At 36.5% G+C, this 23,367-nt stretch overlaps 1 protein-coding gene and 1 long non-coding RNA gene across 3 annotated transcripts; both read right to left on the bottom strand.

Moving 5' to 3' along the window:
* Positions 1-3,093: 3,093 nt before the first annotated feature.
* Positions 3,094-9,766, bottom strand: LOC127813534 (uncharacterized). Of its 2 annotated transcripts, none has more exons than XR_008026115.1 (3): positions 9,243-9,766; positions 8,755-8,934; positions 3,094-4,230 (listed from the first exon to the last, which is right to left on the bottom strand). It is a non-coding gene; the product is annotated as an uncharacterized LOC127813534 (long non-coding RNA). The 2 variants fall into 2 exon arrangements; XR_008026116.1 differs by lacking the exon at positions 3,094-4,230 and adding an exon at positions 5,283-5,383.
* A 1,221-nt stretch (positions 9,767-10,987) lies between these two features.
* LOC127794102 (protein SHORTAGE IN CHIASMATA 1) lies at positions 10,988-22,635 on the bottom strand. The gene is made up of 10 exons (XM_052324998.1): positions 22,275-22,635; positions 21,003-21,089; positions 20,802-20,876; positions 17,517-19,453; positions 15,866-16,070; positions 14,281-14,751; positions 12,140-13,819; positions 11,938-12,065; positions 11,726-11,808; positions 10,988-11,165 (listed from the first exon to the last, which is right to left on the bottom strand). The coding sequence occupies exons 1-8, from the start codon at positions 22,623-22,625 to the stop codon at positions 11,970-11,972; spliced, it is 4,902 nt and encodes a 1,633-aa protein (XP_052180958.1). The 5' UTR covers positions 22,626-22,635; the 3' UTR covers positions 10,988-11,165; positions 11,726-11,808; positions 11,938-11,969.
* Between the last annotated feature and the right edge of the window lie 732 nt (positions 22,636-23,367).

Below are 23,367 nucleotides of genomic sequence, written 5' to 3'. Positions count from 1 at the left end.
AATTTAATTTTAGATAATATTATTTAGAAAACAAAAATAATCTCACCTCCTTGGAAAATAAATTCCATAGAAAGAAATTTTAAATGATTGTATCATACATATTTTTTCATGAAAAAATTAAGAGTATTTGATTATTTTTTATAAAAAATATGTAATAATCAAACACACTCTAAATGTAAATGTCTAAGTTACCGATAGTGTTGAAATAGATAACACCAAAAAATTATATATATATATATATAGTAGATGTGTAATTACATATATATTTGTGAATTCTCAAATTTGTCCTTAAAAACGAAATAATGAAAAATTTTAATCTATATATTAACAAATTATTTTATGATAACTACAATTAACAAATATTGTCAGCTTTGAAAAAGAAATACACTAAAATTGTAGTTTTATTTTTTTATTATTAAAATAGTAGTTATGAATTTTATAACAGGGTGAAGTACTACACTGTAATATCCCAAAATTTCGGTGATGATAATAATTATAAAATTTCAGTATTTGAGGATTCAAGGTAGCAAAATAATAATAATAAATAATATTTCCAATAATAGGGAGAATAATAACAATAATATCAATAAAAGAATAAAGTAAATTAATTTGAATTAAATCTAATTAAATTAATTAATTTGTTTAAATTGTGTGGCTGTTGATTAATGGTTAATTTTGTAAAAAATTTGTTATAATTATACCCTTCTTTTGATCTTAAATATGGTTTAAATTAAATATTAATATATATTTTATGGTTATATGCAAGTTTAAATTGAAAGATGAATGAAATTAAGTTCTAAAGTAAATAATAATAATATATAAAATTATATATAATACATATACATCATTATATACATGCATGTAATATATATAATATAATCTAATATATATGTGCCATGTGTAATACATATATATAATATATAATTTATTAATAACATTAAATTATTTTTTTTAGGCATGAAGAAATCAAGCCCATGAAAAATTAAAGTCTATGAAGAATTCAATCCCATAAAGAATTAAGGTCCAATTTGAATAACCCATGAAAGATATTATTTGGAGAAGGCCTAAGGATTATTTTTAATCCTAATGAAGATTAAAAATCAATTTATAGAAATCTATTTTTATTTTTTTATGAGAGTGCTTTATTAGGTGTGTTTTTTAACTAAAATCCATTTAACTATTAGGTGTGTATTATAGCTAAAATTCATTTAACTTTATGAGTGCTTTATTAGGTATGTATTTTAGCTAAAATCCATTTAACTTTAAGTGTGTGAGTGCCCATTAGATATAATTATGTCTAGTTGAATAATTAAAATTGTGTGGTTTGTATTGCATCTTGTGGCCTATAAATAGCTCACTTGATTGCATTTGTAAGTGTGATTATTATTCTTGAATTAAAGTTTAATTACTTCCTTAGAATTCTCTCTTTGAGAATTACTTTTGTTCTTACTTCTTTCTCTATTATTTTCTCTTGTGATCTTACTTCTTTCTTTCTTCTTTTAAATTTTTATGTCATTTATGGTTACTTTATTATTCACCGCCTAAATGGCCGGTTAGTTTATGCCTTTAAATTTCTACAATTTTAATTCTTGTATTTTAATTATCCACCGTCTAAATGGCCGATTAGTTTCTGCTATTTTAATTCTTGTCATTTAAATTCTGTTATTTAAATTACGTCGTTTAAATTCATGTCAATTAATTTTTAAATGAAAATGAGTAGCTAAATCTAATTTTGGGTTAAGGTAAGGACAGTGTCAAATGCCAATGATTCCTAAAGAAAGCTGCGATTTAAATGAGTAACATTAATTTAAATTTCAGTATGAGTGTGTTTTAATTATTGAGAAATCACTAGATTTGGATTAGAGCGTAAGCCTAAATTAGAGCTTTCATGTCACGCATGAGAGTTACGAACTGGAAACGCTATCATACCTTAACCCAGATGATTAATTTAGTTGTCTTGTATATTAATTGTAATTGGATTTATGATAGTTGCTTAAATTAAAATCTCGCATATCATGTATGAGGATTGCTTAAACTAGAACTATCATCATCTCTAATTGCATTTAATAACAAACCTTCATATCTGAAATTAAATTAATGTTACTAACCTTATCTGTTAAAATTTGGGAATCAACGGGTTGGCACTGAAATTGTCTTAACTCAAGTACTATCCAATTTTATATTCTAACTTTAAGTATTTATTTCAATTACTGCCTTAATTTATTTCCTAGTATCTGTTGTTTAAAAAACCATAAAAAAAATCTTGTTGCCAATTTGTCCAAATGCGTGTGTGCTTGTGTGTGACATTCTTTTTATTTTGCCATAAATAAATCTCTCAGTGGACGACCTGGACTCATTCAGAAAATATAAATTTAAATTTGGACTACAACTGCACTCGTACACTGACGAGTATAAACCTCTCACCTAAATAAAGAAAAAAATATAAAATTTTTATTGTGTTTTGTTTTGTGTTTTAATTGCAGGGTGAGAGTGCAGTCAGCTGTGCGCGTAAGCTTGGAGGCTACGCATTACACAGTGATCGCTCCTTTCAAAGTGAAATAGAAGAGAAGAAACAGATAGGGAAAGCTAAGAGATTGGGGAGGGGGTTTGGCCGAGTGAAGAAGAAGCCATGAGAGCGAGAGATAAGGAAAAGGAGAGAGATCGAGAGAAGGAGGGAGGCGTGGTGTAGCTTCGGCCATGGAAGTTGCCAAGTGAAGCTCGGCCATGGCAGTCGAGCAAGGCGATAGCGCGCGGCCGCGTGAGGTGCGAGTGGTCGCGGTGGAGCCGGCTGTGGTGGCCACAGCCAGGGGAGCCAGAGAAGGCGGAGCAGCGGTGAACGGTGAGGGCGACGCTGGCGCTGGCTATGGCAGCGGCTAAAGCAGCCGTTGGCCATGGCAGCAACGCACGCAGGCGCAGGGGAGCTGGCGCGAGAAGAAGAAAAAGAAAAGAAAGAAAAAGAAAAAAGGAAAAGAAGGAAAGGAAGAAGCAAGGCGCAAGAGCAGGGGCGCGGGAAGGAGAAGAAGAGAGGAAGAAGAAGAAAGAAAAGGAAATAAAGAAAAGACAAAAAAAAAAAGGAAAGAAAAATAAGGAAAAAATAATAGAATTTTAGAATTTTTTGGCATAGAAAGTGATCAGGTACGTGGGTAAAAATTAGTAGAAGCGTGATATGTTTAAATTATAAAATTTACGCGATTAAAATTAATTAATTTAAGTTCCGGTTGTGTTATTTGCTAGGAAATGATTTAATTCGCATCGGGAGTACAAGAGAGGCTGAAAGCAGCTAATTTCAGACAAGCTCCCAACCCTCTCCTCTTGTTCCTTAATTCCCGTGAAAGACCCCGTGATTTTCTATACTTTATCCTCCCCCTTACACTAATTCGGCGCCTAGCCTTATTTGTTGAATTATTGTTCATTTGTTTTAATTTAAATTAAATCCAAAACTTCTAGAGTTTTACTTGTTGAGTGCCTACGAGGGATTGTATCGCCCACATTCCTTTCGGAATGATACTGAACCCAACTTGGGGACTAGGTTCATAGTTGTGGGGATTTATTTTCGGATTTCTCGAATTTATTTATGATTCGGATAGAGCTATCGAGTAGTATGGTAGGGGTCGGCTGTTTGGTGACGTGGAGTAGATTACTGTACAGTCCTTGAGTAAACCATCAGGTAGATACTCCTAGTCACTGGCCATTGACCGATGTCGGGCACTGCTAATTAGCTCTTCCAGTATGTGATTTACTGCACGATTAAATTCATTATATTACTGTTCATGATTTGATATGCACATGGATACGGGTTGCATGTTGGGATATTCATTTATTGAGTATGCTTGGATACGGACATTCTAGCATTGTAAGCACCCCCGCCCGGATATCCCCAACCACCCGGACTACTCGAACGAGAGCGCCTACGGGAGGAGAAAAATAATGAAACACGAGACAAAAACCACCCCGGCATGCATACTCAAAGATGAGAGCAACGGAAGCGAAGAAAAACACATGCATGCACTACGGGTACTCCGCTAACACAACGGTCACAACATAAGTAAAAGAGTACAAACTCCTGTGCCGACACACACGAGACTCGAGAAAAGACCTGGCACAGTACGAAATAATAGAGTAAATTCTACTTAGATATCAGAGTGGATAAGGATTGACGAGACTACCTGTACACCACACCGACTCTGCTGTTAAAGCTGACTCCCTTGCCATGGCCCACGCTGCCACTACCTGGAATGATGGAAAGTAATGTGAGTCGAGAGACTCAGCAAGCATAAAGAAAAGAAAGGCTGAAGGCTGAACATAAACAGAAAACTCTCCCCAAAATAAACCCTCAGGTACACACAAGGCATGAGACGCTACAACACAGCAGTATAACATAATAAAAGCACATATCGGTCATTGGGACCCACACAAGACACACGGCACCCAAGTCCCATACCAACCTGCTGCTGCCCTGAAAGACAACAAATATCTCCACAAACCTACGCGCGTTGTCCCAGGCCGGTACTCCCGTCACCTGTATCCGTCGGTACTCCCGACAACCGAGCCATAGGCTCCCTCGGAACGGTACTCCCGTCCGAGAACTAAATACTACCAGTATCCATGCAATGCACATATAAATGCAATGGCGTAGTGAGCATCAACGTGATACAAGGCGCCCATACATCCAGATATCAGGCCATGCTCCGCCCACATAGTAAACCACACGCCATGCATATGCCACGCTGGATGCAACCTAACCAATCTAGAATGTTCGTGTCTAAGCATACCCAATAAATGAATATCCCAACATGCATCCCGTACCCATATGCATATCAAATCATGAACAGTAATACAAGGTATCTAATATGCAGTAAATTATATACCGGCAGAGCTAGTCAGCAATGCCTGGCACCGGTCAACAGTCAGTGACTAGGAGTGTCCGCCCAACGGTCCTCTTCAGGGCCGTGCCGTAGTCTACCCCAACGTCACCAAACGGTTGACCCCTGCCCTACTGCTCAATAACTCTAACCAAATCATAAGTAAATCCAAGAAAAAACTGTAAATAAACCCGATAAAATCATAAATAAATCCGCCCGTCTAGGAACCTAATTCCCAGGCTGGTTCGGCATCATTCCCAAAGGGAGTGGGGGCGGTACAAACCCCCATAAGCTCACAACGAATAAAACTCTAGAAGCCTCGGATTTAATTTAAATTAAAACAAATGAATAAGAATAACAAATAAGGTTAGAAGCCGAATTAGAGTAAGGAAGAGAATAAAGTACAGGAAATCACGAGGTGTTTCACGGGAATTAAAAAGCACGAGGAGAGGGTTAGGAGCTTGCCTTTACACGACCGTTTCTTCTCTTTCTTGCATTTCCGTTGCGAAGTAAAACGTTTGCTGGCAATAAATAAAATCGCAGCTTTAATTGAATAAATCTACCGTGTAACATAAATAATTTATCTGTCTAAAATCCCACGTAGACGCACCGCAATTAAAATCTCAACGAGTCTCATATTTATTTTAAATTAAATCACGCTAATAAAGCCAGCTTAATAAATTAAATTTAAATCAAACGACTCCAAATTCCATAATTAATAAACGAATCGAAACAGACGAAGGGAGGGTATAAAATATGAGAAATTATAGGGTTTCTCACGGGAATTAAAGAATACGAGGAAAGGATTAGGAACTTGCCTGAAATCGGCTGATTCCTGTCTCTTTCGAGCTCCCGATGCAAATTAAATCATTTTCTAGCAAATAACACAATCGGGACCCAAATTAATTAATTTTAATCGCGAAAAATTTATAATTTAAACATATCAGGCTTCTACTAATTTTTACCCACATACCTGATCACTTCCATTGTCGAAAAATCCCAAAATCCTATTATTTTTCCTATTTTTCCTTTCTTCTTCTTTTCTTCTTCCCCCTGCTCCTGCGCGTCCTGCTATTCCTCTTCTCTTTTCTTCTTTCCTCTTTTCCTTCTTTCTTCTTCTTTTCTTCTCTTCTTCTTCTTCTTCTTCTTCTCTTCTTCCTTTCTTCCTCTCCCCTGTTCTTCTCCTAGCGGCCGCTGCCCCTGCTACTACTGCTGCGTCGCTCATGGCAGCGGCTTCTTCAAGCTGCTGCTGTTCCTTGTCGGCCATGGCAGCGGCTGCCATGGCCGATTGGCCTTCGAGCTCTCGAGCTCGCTCTCTGTCTTTCTCTCGGCCTCTCTCCCTTACTCTATCTCTCACTCTCTGCTCACCCTCCCCCTGTCTCTCCTCTGCTCACTTTGAAAAACATGGCCACTGGCCATTCCACAGCTTCCACGCACATGCACATTGCCACTCAAAATTATAACACATTGATTAATTAACTAAATTTAATTTAGGTAAATTTAATTTACACTTTTATTAGTTTTAGGATATTACAAGCATGGTTAGGTTGCATCTGACACAAGCATATGCGTCGCGTGTGGTTTACTACGTAGGTGGAGCATAGCCTGATGCCTGGATGTATGGGCGCTAGTGTATCACGTTGATGCTCACTACGCCATTGCATTTTTATGTGCATTGCATGACTACTGATAGTATATAGTTCTCAGACAAGAGTACCGTTCCAAGGGAGCCTATGGCTCGGGTGTCGGGAGTATCAACATGGACGGGTGACGAGAGTACCGACCCGGGATGGCGTGCCGGGTGTTGGAGATTCATGTTACCTTTCAGGGCAACAGTAGGTTAGTATGGGACTTGAGTGCTGTGTGTCTTGTGTGGGCCCCAAGGACCGGTATAGGCTTTTATTATGTTATGCTATTGTGTTGTAACGTCTCATGATTTGTGTGTACCTGGGGGTTCATTCTGGGAAGAGTTTATTGGATTTATCCAGCCTTCAGCCTTTCTTTCTTTATACTTGCTGAGTCTCTCGACTCACTTTACTTTCCATCATTCCAGGTAGTGGTAGCGTGGGCCATGGCAAGGGAGTCAACTTTTAGCGACAGAGTCGGTATAGTGTACAGGCAATCCTGTCAATCCCTTTCAACTCTAATGTCTGAGTATGATTTACTCTATTATTTTATACTGTGCCAGGTCTTTCTTCGAGTCTCATGTATGTCAGCACAAGAGTCTGTGTTTATTTATTTATCATGTGACCGCTAAGATAGCGGGGTACCCGTAGTGCATGCATGTGTTTAAGCTTCGTTTTCGTTGTTATTATTTTTGTGTATGCATGCCAAGGTAGTTTTTGGTCTTGTGTCTTATTCTTTTCTCTTCCGTAGGCGCTTCCGTTTAGATAGTCCGAGTGGTTGAGATATCCGGGCGAGGGTGCTTACATGCACTTACAACAAAATAGTTAATTTTAGTAAAAACAATAATACTTTGTCCAAACGAGAGGAGTTGACAAATAGAAAGGGAGATTTGTTCTGTAAGATTATAAAACAAGAATGGTGAAATAATAGTGGACAATAAAATTCTCTGACACAATTATTGATCTCTCTCATTCATATAACAAATCATTATTCTTTGGTTGATAAAATAGTAATGGCTATAACTTTATGACAACTAAATATTCACATAACTATCTATTTACCCCCGGGGGCATAAATAAATAAATAAAAAAAAAAAAAAAGAACATTCACAGTAGCATTAGTAAGAAGGAAGAAAAATACTAGAAAATGAGCTAGGTTTCCATCCACCCGTTGGACTTTTCTTTTAAAGGAAAAAAAATTACCAAAGATGATTTAACATTGCCCCAAATAAATTATTTTATAGTTAATGAAACCTGTGACCAACAATGCTAAAGATTTTAAAACAAAGAAGATATGGTTAAATCTACGACCAACAATGCTAAAGATTTTAAAACAAAGAAGATAAGGTTAAATGATTTTTGTTTGGCTTGCAAGGACAGATAACAACAGTGGTTATTTAATTGAAATGCCTTAGTTTGTATCCCTGTCTACATCAAACTTTTCATCACCTGTTCTATTCATCATTAATAAAAAATTACTAACGAGAATTGATATGATGCCATAGCCGAAAGCAATTTACATTTCAGCAAGACAAGCGCAACACGGTTAGCTTCTTTAGTTGATCTGATTTCTAAAGGAATCCTCAAAAGATAAGTATACGGCAACTATCATTTTGCCTTTTCTCTACACTTGGGGTTCTAAACTAGTTTAGTATGCTTTGGTTTGAAGTGTAAAAAAAAGCTAGCAACAACGGGGAAGAGGCTCCAGAAGAAGTTTCCAGACCATAATGAGGCCAATCAGGCTTGTTTAAGCAGAAGATGACAACGCCATTGAGTAAAAAGGATGGATTGTCTTTTTTCTAGAGATGAGAAGGGTCGGAGGAAAGACTAACAAGAATAAAAATGCAAATGGTTACGTACTACAGAATATGAGATTAGGGATGTAAGTAGATTCCAATTAATCTTATTTAAAGTGAAAATAAGTACAAAAATGAGGTATAAGACTTATTCGAAAACTTATCAAAATAAACATGGAAATGAGGTTAATTAGGCCGCTTACATCCCTAAATATGATTTCTTAAGACTGGAAAACCAGCATTTTGTCTACCTTTCAAGCAAAATCAAATAGAAGAGAGAAAACTGAAAAATAAGAATAAAGCATATCTAACAATTATAGAATATTTGAAGCTTCCCGTTAAGAGGTTAGCAAAAGAAATCGAGCAGGCACTAGAACTATCTGAATCTAAGTTGACAAATGGGATTTTTGAAATTCGCTATGAAGCTTGGAGAGAGAAGTAGACAAGCAGGCTAAAGGATTTGAAGATTACCTGGAGTGGATAATATGTTCCTAATCAAGCAGGAAAAGATGGCCATCCTGACAGAGGAGTCCTTGAGAAAGTCGGACAATTCAATTGCAGTGGAGTGATTGCATGAGGAACTCGGGAGGCTTTCTGCAAGTTTGATAAGTACGATAAGCTGGAAGTGAAAATAATCCACAGGCTAGTGATCTGCACGTGTTGAAAAGACTTTCTTAGAAAAAACTAAAAAGGTTCCAAAGTCCATCAATAACTTGGCTCAATTAAAAGGGTTACTAAGTAAAACAACAAGAGCGATTAAACGAAAGAGTTCTGTAAAACAAATGAAATGCAAGAGATTTTCTCTATTGGTATTTAGAAACTAGGACCCAAAATGCAACGGGTAACAAAAAAAGGAACCAGTAAACAGGAGATGCTGGAAACTAGTCCAAGAAAAGAAGATCTAGAATGCGAATTCCTTCAGCAATAAGGGATGCAAAACTATGGGATGAATCAAATACCTTGAGGCCTTTGAGTTTGACGAAAAGAGAGTGTTCAGGACTTGGCAGTCAAATATTAAGAAGCTCAGTATGGTGAATTCAGACTTTTTCTAAATAGAGCTGGGGGAAGAATTTTGATACACAGAGGAAGAAGCAATAGCATTACGGAAAAGTTTCACCAGAGTAACAGTGAATAAGCTAGAAATACAGATATATATTACACTTGCAAAAACAAAAATTTGTCACTGGATTGGCACGAAAGTAGATGCTCGAAAGATGGCCGCCTTTATTCTGGGCATTGACTAAAGGAACTTGCTAGAGCCCTAAAGGAAGTGGCAATCAGGAGTCTTCAACAGAGGAGAGAGGTACTTGCAGAGACAAAAATCTGTCTGTGGATTGGCGGGAAAGAGGATGGACATATGACACCCTATTAAGATTTAAGAGTCGGAACGGGCTGACTAATAACTGCCAGAGCCATAAAGGGTGAGAACTACAATATCGAAAAGAAAGTGGCAATAGAAAGTCAAAAACAGAGGAGAAAGGGGTGTGTACTCGAAACAAGCAATGGAGAGACTATGCCAGAGAATCAAATATCAGAGGGACATGGGTCACCATGAGGAAAAAGTCTTCTGTGCCTCTGAGACACCACATCATTGTGCCCCAAACTGATCACATGCTGCCACATGTTCATGATAAGGGTAAACTTGTCAAGTCCCATCATGAGTCATGGTATGAAACTCCAATGGTGGAGCAGTGACATAACGGAGGAACTGGAGATAATAGTGGGACATGTGCCACCAACATTCACTAGATAATGCAGGTCATGTAGGCATGACCCCCCGTATACTTAAGGGTACAATATGCAGAAAAACTTTCACTCGAACTGACTACAAGACTTTTAATAAAGCCATTCTTTTTGTTAGAGTGCATACAAGCAATTGTAATTCAAAGAACAGCAACACGTTGACTAAAAAACAGACGCTTTCAGAAATTTTGTGCTTATTGTCACATGCATATAGGCAAGGTGCAGCACGAAAAACACACTTTCTGAAGCCCCAGTGTTCTATTGGAAGTATTTGATAGATACTTTAATTATACCCCTAGAATAACTTCTGCAAAGCAACGAAGCCCAGTTGGATATCTCTTAATACAACAATTACCAGCCTTAATCCCACTGAGGTCAGCTACATGATATCCACTTGGTGGATATTGTTCAATACAAAAATCCCTATTTTACTCTCTGAAATGGATGGTAACTTGGTAGCCTCACACTGTTGACTTGCAAGAGACTAGAGTAGCAGATGACTTAGCACAGCTTTTAGAGATGAATTCTCATAAGAAGCACATGTGAACAGAACTAGGGAGTAGACATGACTCAAGTCAAAGGGTGTGAATATACAACCAGGTAAACCTTTAGAATGTTGTGCTTCAGTTTAATGTGACTCTACACCTAATGAATATATTAACATGTTACATCTATGTGCTTGTGTACATCCAGGACCAATTTGTACAACATGTTTTGACACAAACAGAAATTTCTTCAGCTAAACAGTTGAATGAATCCACTTTCCCTCCAACCGATGATTGTCATCTTACACATTTGACAAATGAATTACTGAACACTCATACCTGGTAAGGCAAGAGAGGCCATTAAAAAGCTAATGTAATGAACAAATATATATATGGAAGGCAAGCTAAAAAAAGTACAAGAAAGATATTCAGAGGTGTCTCAAGTTTGTTGAGATAGAAATTAAGATAGACACTTAGTAATAACTGTACCAAACCCAAGAACTTAGCATTTTTTGATATGACAAAAGCCTGAACAAACAAAGCTTACATGCACTGGGATTGAAGTTTACATCAAAGTTCAATCAGAGAAACATACTATCTACGTCAGTGACCCATTGGAAATAACATTTTTCTCATCTTTGTTGTTCATCCTCTCTGCATGAAAAGCACAGAACAATCCAAATATTGATCAATTTAACAGAACAGGCTCAATTGGCAAACCATATTCCCCAAGCCAAAAGTAAATATCATTTCATCAAAGAGACTTTTGTGTCTAACTTATGACAGTAAGATTAATTCAGTATTCATGTTACAAAATTTAGTTCAATGTTGCAAAGAAAGGCATAATATAGGCCATAGGATCTAAAGAAAAATCTAAAAGATGAAAAGAAAAGACACACTTTCAAATGTTTTGAATTTAAGCAGATTACCTGTATACATAATATTGAATTGATTAATAGATATATCAATTTATAAATTTAGAACGCAGGAAGATTCCTTGATAGAGAGATGTTTCAATAGGAAGTCAAAGCTCAATGTCAATCATTTCATTTGGTTGTAGAAAATCAGACTTCAGTTATAATTTTTTTTGCCATAGCAATAAATAGTGTCTTTTCAATTTTTCACCAAGAGAAAATTGTTCAAAGTAGGATTAAGGCTTGGTTGTTTGTTGAAGAAAATTGCTTAAATGGAAGAAATGTCCTGTTAGAGATTACCAACAAGCGAAGTGCATGGATGCTGCAAATAGATGTTGTCACAGCCCATGCGTTGGTAAACAAATCATTCAGCATTGCCCAATCTGCATAGAGAAACCACAATTTAATCAGGATAGGATCGAATCAACTGATGATGCTATACAGTTTTTAGTTGCTTTTATATTTAAGAATCAACATGCAATAATAATAATAAAATGATCCTGGATTCATACATGTGGATGCCAAAATTCATGCTATTTCAAGGTCACTGGTAAAATCTTCTATCCATAAGCTGAGCATCATTATCACTCCAGACCAGCTTACTTTGGCCTCCTCCACCACCAGTTGAAAAGGACAGTTTCTGCAGTTAATTCAATGTAAGCTGCATGGAATAACAGTAGAAATTCCTAACACAGAAAATAGAATTTTACACACCTGTCTAGCTCTCTTATCAGCTGGAGTCCAAGTTGGTAGAAAGGATGCTGAAGTCCTCTCATTCTTGGATGAAGTTGACGGTTGTGTAGATCGCCTTTGCCTCTTCTGTTCAGTAACTTTCCTAGGAGTGCATCCCCCTTGATACCTATAGAAGTCAAGAATCGACGGACTTTTTCTCTTAGCAACCTTTGACATATTACCAGGATATGAAAAACAACGGGGTGATATGTCACGTGGAAGGGACTGGTGGAGCAATCTGCTTTTTTCCCTTATTCTGTTAAGGAATTCTATTGTCCAAGGTGATCCTTGCTGTTGCTTAGCAGAGTGAACAGCTTTGAAGAGGGCTGTTTCACCATGCTGTTGCCTATCCTTGTCCCGAGGTGATAGACGGGGGAAATTTTTCGCAGTTTTCCAAGCTGAACCCTCCTTCAAAAGCTTGTCTTGGTCCTTTACAGGCAATTTATTCTTGAGGAAATCAGCATTTGGACGTCTATTAATTCTTTCCCTCCAACTTTGCCCTACATCTCTTACAGAAACATGAACGTTGGAGTCAACACTAATCTCAGCAGAAGTGGGAAAATCAGGAATGAAACTACTTTTGGATGACAACTTTCTTGCAGCTCTGAAGTTCCCTGATGCAAGATCCTTCTCACTCTCAATTGCCAAACATGAGAGGTCTGCTGAGTTTGCAATAGAAGAGAAGTCCTCACGTACTGAAGAAATACTACGAATGTCAACAACTTCACCCATCATGTCATCTGGCAGATTCACAGAATTATTGTCAAGGTGGCAATCCAATTTGTTCATCAGACCCATGTCAAATGCCTCTTGTGGAGAAAACAATTCGTCATCCAAACGCCAACCAGTTCCTTCTATCTCATTTGATATCTTATCCCTCCTTGATTTTTGAGAATCGAACTGCTTGCACGCATTGGGAGAATTCGTCATCGCATCTACATTTGAAGGTCCTGAACCCCTTCTTTCACGAAACAATTTATTACGGGGAGATACACCATGCCTTTCATCGTCATCAAATATATCATCACCAGTACGTATCCAAGTATCATGTTGCTTGGAAAATCTTTGATCATTGAGGCTGCCATCAGGAAATTGTTTTGGCATGTCAAAATGAAATAACCCATCCATAGGCACATCAATTTTGTGAGGATTGCTAATGTACTTTGCTTTCTTTCTTGTGGAGATAGTATTGCGGTAACAATTTTCTGACTCGTGAGCAGAAGAAACAGAAGAAGAGCAATCAGTCATTGCAGATCTAGAGTCCTCACGCTCCCCGTATCTGCACAAACTACTAAATAAAGCTATACTTTCTTCTGAAACATGATATTTCTGGAGTGCACAAATCCTGTTCTCATGTGACCACTCAAGAAACTCAGCAAGACTGCCTATCGAAGCCAGTATTGCATGAGCTGAGAGAGGATTAATAGAAGGAAATGTCGTAAGGAAGGACTCTGCAAGAGTTTCTGATTCGGGCATTTTTGGGTAAGCCTGTCTAGTTAATTTGGCAGCACTTTTAACACAGTTCAATATTATCTCGTCAGTCAATTCAGGTGAATATGAACAAAAGATTTGCAGTTCAACTCTCAAGCTAGCGGCGGCGGCATACAGTTCATCTGATGATTCCATTATAGCAGCAAGAAAACGGCTTTCACCCTCAAAGACCTAAGGAGAAAATTATAGACATTGCAGTGACTCTTCGAAGTGACTAACAATTGGCTTACATCTTAATTTATATTGCATCATAAAGAACATGCAACAAGAGGAAGTCCAGTAACTTCCTGGAAGTGCCAATGATATTAACAGAGAGGTCGCCCTCCCTGTTAAATTTATTATTGCATCTTAAAACACATGCAACAAAAGGAATCCTTGGTGAAAGTACCTATAAATTAATGAAGAGGTTGTCCCCCCTGCTGAAAAAGAATTGCAAGCATGATGCAAGAAAGCAACATTATAAAAAGGCAAAAAAAATTAAATCTATAATTTTTCCAGAAGGAAATCCTACCAGAGATTTCACAAAATACATATGCTTGTGTATTTTTCCAGAGAAGCTATATTTGGTCTAGTTACAATCAGTTATGAGACAAATCTTAAAATAGCTGGAATCAGAGACATGGAAAGCATACCAGAATGCAGGAGCTGAAAGTAAAACTCAGGGAGGTTAAGATATTGGCAGCAATATTTTCAATCCACAAGGGTAAGCTTGAAGAACCGTCATCAGGAGGAGTTGCTTTCTTTCTAATGTTTCGGCAATCATACCAAACCAAGCAAATTGCACTACTAATTATAACATCCACAGGCAGTTTTAGATCACGCTCCACAACTTGTGCTCCTTGTTTCTCCATTTCAAGAATTTTTTGGTATGTGCTTCTCCTGGAAATTATCATTTCTTTATCAAAATTCTGCGTGTTAACTATGACAACCATATCTGGAAAGGAAGGCATCTTGACAGGAATTTGCTCCCGTCCCATAGCCAAGGATATACATGGGATTGGCAAAGGCATACAGAAAGCTTCTGCTTGATCTGCAGCTCTTGGAGATCCCAAATCATATTTATTCTCACAAGGTACGAGATTTAACAGTTCTTCCAACTTCTGCTAGTTACAAAAGTACCAGGTTAGTTTAGCAATCACCTTCCTAGCATACAGTTAAATTCCAGGATAGTATAAAGTTTTAACGTGATTGCCACTGACTATTATGTAACTATGAAAAAATGAAATGTAACATATAAATAAGATGGCCATCGCATGAAAACTGCAAGTCCCACAGAATGAAGAAGCATCCCGCAGGTTTGGAAAGGATGGGAGTTGCTCATGTAGTAGAGTTACCTGCATGTCCCCTCCTTATCCCTTTTTATCAAGGAGAGAGAGAGAGATTAAAATTAAAGGTCACTCCTCTCAGTGGAATACAGTAGCAAAGCTATCACCATATTTATCCCCAAGCTACCAACAGGTCCTCAACACTTTTCCTAGCAAACATTGACCTGCTTTATAGTTACTTCTTTTATCTCAAACTAGTAAAAGTTTGTGTCAACATTATCTGGGTTCCATTGTTACATTGGTACTTTCAAGTGTAAGATCAGATAAGTTATTTGGTCTAATTCTTTGAGAACAACACCGTGCAAATTCATCTTAAGCTTTTGACCATGTTATCTAGTAAAGAATAGGGTAGTCCACAAAAGCAATGGCAACTTACAAAGTGGAAGTGGAGAACAAGAGGTATAGCAGAATGGTATGGAAATTCTACTTCCCTGTATTTCTCAATGTTAATTTTACATTTGCTAGTTTATTCAGTTGCCTAGAATTCAATTAGCATGCACTCAAAGTCTAGAATGCATTGTACTTTATAAGAATACAAACAAACATACTACTAGCAGTTTACTCAAATTTATGGCCATTGATAGAGGAAAAAGGACAAAAAGGATCAAAGCTGTTAGGGAAATACTCATTTAAGCTGAATTACTAAAAGAACTTATCAAACCCATTACTTTTCAAACAGAACTAGAATCATAACTTGAAGAAATTTTTTGTGGTAGTGGTTTTGGTGGTATCACACAGCACATGCATGTCCCACTATGATCTAACCTGTTTTGCATTAAATGTCATGTTTTTTTGTCAAAACAACATAAGAAGAGTTATTCAGCTGACAGCCATGCCAATTTCAATCAAGAGAAGCAACAGCTAGCACACATTATGAAGGAAAGGAACTTGCCTTCATAAATCCAACATTCTGGGGCATGTCAACACCGTCACAAAGAGCTTTGGAAGCACTAGCCTCCTCCAGTATCAGCTTGAGGAAATGAAGACCAGGGAAGCTGACTTTTGGGGAAATTGTAGATACTCTAGATTGGCCACATGAACCTCCATATTCCAAGATAATGCTGAATTTTTCAAAGGGAAATGATGCAGAAATGTTCCTTGAAGATAAATTGGAGGAAGTATTACAGGCTGCTTTAAAGCTTGATAAAAAAATATTAAAAATAGAAAGGAATAAAATCCTCTGGAAACTGTATTATAACGTATTCTGAGTTACAGAATGAATATCCAAGTGCAAAAGGCCCTATTTGAATTAACTGCTTTGATTGCCAACCAGTGTGAAGCATGATTATAATCCTTATGCTTAAGGAAACATGTTACTGTATAATTGGTGGTTCTGCATGTTTTGGTTTTCAAAAACATGTTTCATTATCTGTTATGTGACATGTTTGGAGAAATAAACTCAAGAAAATGTGTTCACTCGTAAAAAGAGAGGAATAAACACTCCTACAAGTTTTTTTCAAAATATTAATAGTACGGTCATTTGTATCAGCTTGAAATCAAACTACTGAAAATTTAAGAGTATCTATTATGAATGGCCAAAATGTTTGGTTAATTTTGAGGAGAACATGAATGCATAATTTACAACAAATGATTACTGGTTATTTATTTATAACATAAACCTTTGAGTGAATCAGAGCTAACAGCTAGGTCTTGGTAAAACACATCATCTAGGGTAGCAGACAGCTAAGTATGTTTCTGAATAAGAGAAAGTTCCATACTTGTAAATTTTAGATAGAATTTAATGAAGAGGTAGAGGAAAAGTAGGAAAAACTTGACGAGAGACTGTTAAGCACAATATGAGTTATAAGGTTGTTATAAAAGATAAAGCCATAGATAGAAATGACTAGCTAGCTCAAATTCATGTGGCCAGCCACACATAGTGGATTTAAGGATTGATATTTTGTTGTTGTTTTGTAATGCAACTCAAAGATTTATTTTCTGGTATAGTTATTCGTTTTTAATTAAGGTAATACAGTAAGTCATTAACATAAGGACACAAGGAAAATTGAATTTAACTACCGAGGAGCATCTATGCAGCATCAGTTTAGAAGATTCTTATAACTTCTTCTTTTATTGCTTGAATCAAATATAGAGGATTGCATTTTGACTGATGATAAGAAACTACACTAGAACATACCAGAGTCATGGCATACTGCGGAAATAAATATCCAAAATATTGTTTTTTCTTTTCCTCTCCTTTTGAATCTAGCTTGGGTAGAACTCTGAACCCCAACACTGTGCAGAATATCAATTGAGAAGCTGACAAGTTCATCCTTAACTGTTTTCTATTGTTAGATGTAGTTCCTAGCATTGAACTTTATTCTCAGCGCAAAATTGAGAAGTATATGCCCATATATTGAACTGCAGAACTAGATAAGAATAAACTGGGAGTCTGGGACTAGTAGGACTAGTAAACTACAACTATTATTCCCAAAATTATATGTCAGTATATTATCGAGCAACAGGTTTTATTTGCAGATCAAATATTTATATTACAAGTAATATTTCACCAGAAAGTACATCTTAGCAGCCTGAGAACTTACTCATTGGATATTAAACAGCAATCTGAATGAAGCAGGACATCTGCTTTGTCTACAAAATCATTGTTGCAATGCATCTCATGTTCGCTTGCATGCTGGAAAAAATATAGTTGGTCATTATAAGATATCCGCATGGAAGTTAACAGCATCTTCAATTGCCACCAGAAAACTTGATCAGCCACAATCAGTACTTTGAAACCATTGTTGTTAATGTTGGACTGAAGGATAGACTGGATGACAGACAGTGATGGATGAGATATAGTTATATCTGTCTCTACCTTCTCATGCATATCTTCAATCAACGTCTGGATAAAATTTAATTTGAATTTCAAGCAATCAAATCTTCTACACAGTTTATCCATATACTGGTAAGTTGTATGGATACCATAATAACATAAATACCAAGCCATCTGTTTAATTATGCACAGTGTTATTATTGTCACGACATTATCATCGCCATGATCCAAAGTGGCATTTGTTTTCATGATGCAATCCATCAGCTTTTCTGTTGGAAGACCAAGTAATATGGTATCATCCATAGCACAACTTGAGTGTTGTGTCTTTGCCAGCACCGTGCCACTGCTAAAAAGGGCTAAATAGCTCTTTTTGAAGTTATCAATGAGTTCCAGAATATCATCAGACAACTTAATTTCGTGCAACCTAAACTCCCAGTGCTGCGGTGTAGCACATGGCACAATTTTGTTAGTAGATGAAACTGCAGGAAATATGGTGTCACCATCAAATGCCTTGGATGCATGTTTTGAACTTCCTCCTGCAGCTGCCTCCCGTGGATTTAAGAAAAAATTTAGATCATTAAATGGTGTTATCGATTCAATTAAAGTAGGAATTCTCTTGGCATTGATGTCAGATAGGACTTCTCCATTTCCATCATTCAACGACTGACTTGAAGCAAGGTCATTCAAGTCCATTTGTACTGGTGAAATGCTGCCAGACGGCAACATTTCCTTGCCATCCTCACCATCTGTCCCATTGGGTGTATTACCAGAGAAAACAAAGTCAAAAATCCACATCCCATCATTAATAGATTTCGGATCAGAATCAATATCGTAATTATTTATATCCAGCACCCGTCTCCAACAAGAGGAGCACTTGTCACAGTTCCTATAATCTTCACCCAGATAATGCCAGTCCAAATATATGCCATCAGACACAGAAGGAGGCTGCGGCCTTAAAGCAGCTAATATTTCATCAACAAACATAGACAGCGACCTTATCTTATCATGGTCAGAAAGAATAGGAACAGGCAACGATTTAAATGTCTCATCTACCAGAGTTAGCTCCAGACTAACAACCAATTCATTAAAATTTGAAACTTTTGAATCTTCTACAAACATCGGTTCACATGTATCTGCCTCGGAGACAGTAGTAGATTCATAGAAGACATCCAGAAATTGGTAGGGGTCAAAATTAAGGAACTGGATTTCCTCAAAATTAATGATCCCCGGCCAGATAGATTTACCCTCTGACATCCCCAGTTGAAATTCAGAATTACCTTTATGTGAGAGTTCAATAATGCTAATTAGATCCTTTTCCATAGAGAAGCTTGAGCAAGCTGACTCAGCTTCAACACAGTGGTTGGATAGACAATGATCTGCAAGATACTCAAAGATGTCTATGTCCAAATAACCGAAAAACTCCTTGCCATCAGTTATTATTCCCTGTCTTTGTGGGTATGCTTGGGGTTCAATATTTTCTAGAAATAGAAGTTCCTCCTCCATTGATATGCCAGTCAGAATTCCCAAACTAATATCATCCACTTCTAAAAGTGGGAAGAGGATAACTCGGTCCTCTGCAGAACCAGCACTATCCAACTGAAGAGTCTCCTCCGCCATACAATACTCTGGCACAATGTCATCAACTGAACAACATGATTCCAGAATCTTGAGATACGGAGGCATAAGAACAGGATCAAGCATGTCCTGCAAGGTAGGACAACAGTCACTATCAAACTAACTTGTTTAGGGTCTGATGAAACACTGCATAGCCATGTGCAGTGTCACTACCAAGTTTTTTTGAACCAAATTGACATTTAGATACTGCTGGAGGGTTTCTTGCTACACCATCCAGCCAAGTGAAGGATATTGGAGTTGTTAGTGCAAAACATGATGTTAGCAAGGAACTTTATGTAAGCATTGGAAAATAGTTAAGACTTTCAGCTTTTAGAATAAAAAATAATGTCCGTGTATTTGTTTTAAGACCTCTACCTAAAAATGAGGAGAAAATAAATGGAAGAGGACCACAACCAGGTTTTAATGCCTCTTTTCACAGTTAAGGATACAAAAACACCAAAAAGCAGTGTCTACACAGATCGATCCTTGTGATAAAAGAATGATCTCTTAATAGTCCATTAGTGCTAAGTCGTACAAGTCCAATCAGTGAACTAATTAATGTCTAATACTTTCCACCATCCAATGCAATACCTCGCAACTTATACTTTACAATGAGAAATAATATATGACTGGCTTCTCTTAAGAATTAACCTGAAGATTTGTAACATGGCCATGTGTAATGAGACAAAGAAAAGAGAGATCAAGAATCAAGGGCTGATAGTTGAGTGCTTGAGAAATGGAACTAACAGTTTTCAAGAGTTGATAGAGGTTGTTCAGTTGTAGAAACAGCCCCAGTTTTCCAGAAAAGTACTCTACAGAAAATGGAAAACTATAAAACTTGTTCAAATACAAAACTTTTCTAAACAAAAAATGGAGATTTGAAAAGCACAGTTAAATTAGAAAACTCTAAAATGAATTTTCCAAATTTTCCTTACTAATTTGGAGATTTGTAAAATGCAGTTATCCATAAGATTTTTCCCAAATCATCTCTATCTCCTTATATAAACAAGTTACAATTGCACGAAAAAACTTCTCTATTCCTCTCCTTTTTGAATGCATTTTTCATATTTTCTATAGAAAATGAAAACTAGAGATTTTATAGAAAATTAAAGATAGAAAACTGGGAAAAAAAAAAAATCCACGACTAAACAACCCCTGAAGGTTGTAAGTTTCCAAACTAAGTGGATCTAACCAAGTTTGCTGAACTTTCCTAGATAATATGAAGAAAATATGAAGTCAAACTACAATAATCTTTTTAATATGTACTTGCCCAATTGCTAATAGATATTAGAAATGACCACGTACAAGTTTCATCACGTCTGGGTTGCCCTTCTTCCTCTCACGCAAGCAGTTCCTTGGCAAGTCAATAGATGTTGATTGCACACAAATGCAAGCATGTGACTTATATAGAAGATAACAGGAATAGTAAAAAATTTACCATAATATTATTATCAGCCTTGAGAACTTCAATGAAAGGCTGCATCTTCTCTTCTTCGAAGAAGAAAGCATTTTCCTTGAAGAATCATACAAGAGAATACATAAGAAACTTTATAGAATACAATGCATAGGTGACCTATACACATGGAATATATAGAACCTAACTTTAACAAAGCCCAGTTGTTTAGTATGACATTCTCACCAGGGATAGTTCAATCTCTATCATTTCAAACTCTACTGCTTCGCAATCATTTTCTGCCCCACCATCAAAAAGGGAATCATCTTTCTCCTGCAATGAAATAAACCTGATTGTATTGAGTAAATAAACTACATCTAGAAAAACAATGCTAACAGTCCCAACTGCAAGCATGCAACACTTCTGGGGATTCAACCTCCATATCCAATATTCCTCAGACTCCATTTTCTTCTTTTCATACAGAAACTCAATTTCTTCCTGCAAGCTAACACTACAAAGAATCTTGAAGATACTTCATTAAAAAGAGTTCCCTGATAAATTAGTAAATTACTGAGTTGCTAGGATGATTAGATCAACGTTCAGACAAAAATTTCATGTGCTCATCTCCAAGTCATTTTCTCCTGAGAAAAGATTATGGAGAACAAGAAAGGCAAGGACACTTAAGGATACCTTAAGGACACAAAGACTTGTAGAACCTCTTTATTAAGTTGCTCAAGAAAGAGGAAAATTCGAACAGTATAAATTGATCTGCAATACTACCACAACCAAGATGTCAATCCATGATCTATCATTGGTTTATATTCTAAAGCACAGGGGAGGAGGGTGGGGAAGGGCTGATCAAGTGAATGAGTGAAAAGGAGTTAACTAAGGAGAAAGCAAAACCAGCAATCAATCAGAACTGAATTCCTTCCACGTTTTCTATTAAGAGCAACTTAAATAACATCTCAAATTCAAATTCTATTACTTCCAGAACTGAAACTCCTTCCACAATTTCAGTTAAAATCAACTTATAATGGCTGATTTGAAGGCCAGGCCACACAAAAAAAAGAAAAAAAGAAAAGAGGGTAAACACTAAAATGTTGATGAACATATAAGATCATTAACTATTCACTACTATTATATTGCTCGTGATTTAAACAAAAATATCCTAAATTTGGTAGAACTATTATTGATCAACCTCAGAGCTTAAAAAACTAAAATGTCTTCTCAGTTCTCATCATTACAAAATTTTATGGAACAATGTGAAAAACAAACAGGCGACAAGAACGCCGTTCGATGTGAAAAAAGAAAATGCAGTAAAAGGAGCGATTCATGAATTCCATTAAACATCCGTGGCAACTTACATCCGCAACTTGAATTACCTCAGCTTTGACGACTTAGTGGAAAAGCCAATGATGACAAAAGTGGATGAAAAGTAAGAAGTTCAAGATGGAACGTAAAATGATGCAATAAGAAATTCTAAAGTGAATTTAATCTCATATATCGATGGAAATTTACCTTCGTGTCTTGAATATCCACACAGCTTCGAGGACCAAAGTTTCTCGGCTGATCGAGATGATCTTCTCCAGAGCATGAACGAGTGTTCGCAAACTCCGAAGCTTCAACATCGATGAAGCCGGGAAGAACGTCGGAAAAAAACTTGGAGAGAGCGGCATCAATCGGAAACGTCGGGATTTCGAGAGAGGCGCTCAGAGCGGCCACGTCTTCGAAGCAATAGCGGATGTCTTCGGCGGTGGTGGCGAGGACGGAAGGAGGAAGGTGAGGCAGTGGGAAGCGGAGGAAGTCTAGGGTTCCGAGGGATTGGATTGGAGCGGCATTGTAGTCGATGCTCAGAAATCGAGTTCGCATTGTTGTTCACAATTTGAAACTTGGCTATGGGGAGAGCTTATGGAAACGCAACGGATTGATCTGTGAATAAAACTGGCGCTCTCGATCTATTTATCCGAGAGCGTGACACGTCATCCGGACCAAAAGAGCGGCGGGAAATTATCAAATTAATTAGGAAAATGAGATGCTCGCTTCCATTTGAGGTTGAATATATTTTTCTAATTTTTTTAAATAGTTCTACTGGTTTCTATTTGAATGAATAAATATATAATAAAAACCTATTGTGATTGGGAAGCTCAAATTTTAGATAGAAAATTAAAATAATCAAACAAAACTAAAAAGGTTTACGTGGCAAACCGTGTCAGCATTTTATTTATTTGCAATAAGATAAATTAGTCATGAAATTAAATATTATTAAAATGCGTTTAAAATATAAGATATTGTTTGAGATAAAATAATGTGACTTATTTGATTTGTAAAATGTATGAATATGGTATTAATTTGTATTAAGTTACATGAAAAAATAATAATAATCTTCAAATAAATTGTGTTTGGTTATCTAAAAGTATTTTGGTAATAATTATATAATCTTTATTGAGAATTACGACAAGATTCATTTATTATAAAAAAATAAATGAATAATAACTGCATAATCTTTATTAAAAATTATGACGAGATTAATCTATTATGAAAAATTAAATAATTTTATGTTGGTGAATTAAACTATACATAAATTTAGGTTATCATCATAATATTATTAATT

This window comes from Diospyros lotus, chromosome 1 (genome assembly GCF_014633365.1).
Source record: "Diospyros lotus cultivar Yz01 chromosome 1, ASM1463336v1, whole genome shotgun sequence".
Taxonomy (NCBI): domain Eukaryota; kingdom Viridiplantae; phylum Streptophyta; class Magnoliopsida; order Ericales; family Ebenaceae; genus Diospyros; species Diospyros lotus.
This window is presented reverse-complemented; position numbering and strand designations above follow the sequence as displayed.

What these genes read in the sequence shown, in the direction of transcription:
- LOC127794102 (XM_052324998.1), bottom strand. Translation starts at nt 22,625, where the DNA reads ATGCGAACTCGATTTCTGAGCATCGACTACAATGCCGCTCCAATCCAA. An exon ending in TGCTGTTTAATATCCAATGA is followed by an intron (nt 16,071 to 17,516) that starts GTAAGTTCTCAG and finishes TTTATCTTCAAG; the next exon opens with GAACATTTCTGCATCATTTC. An exon ending in AGAATGTTGGATTTATGAAG is followed by an intron (nt 14,752 to 15,865) that starts GCAAGTTCCTTT and finishes TTTTGTAACTAG; the next exon opens with CAGAAGTTGGAAGAACTGTT.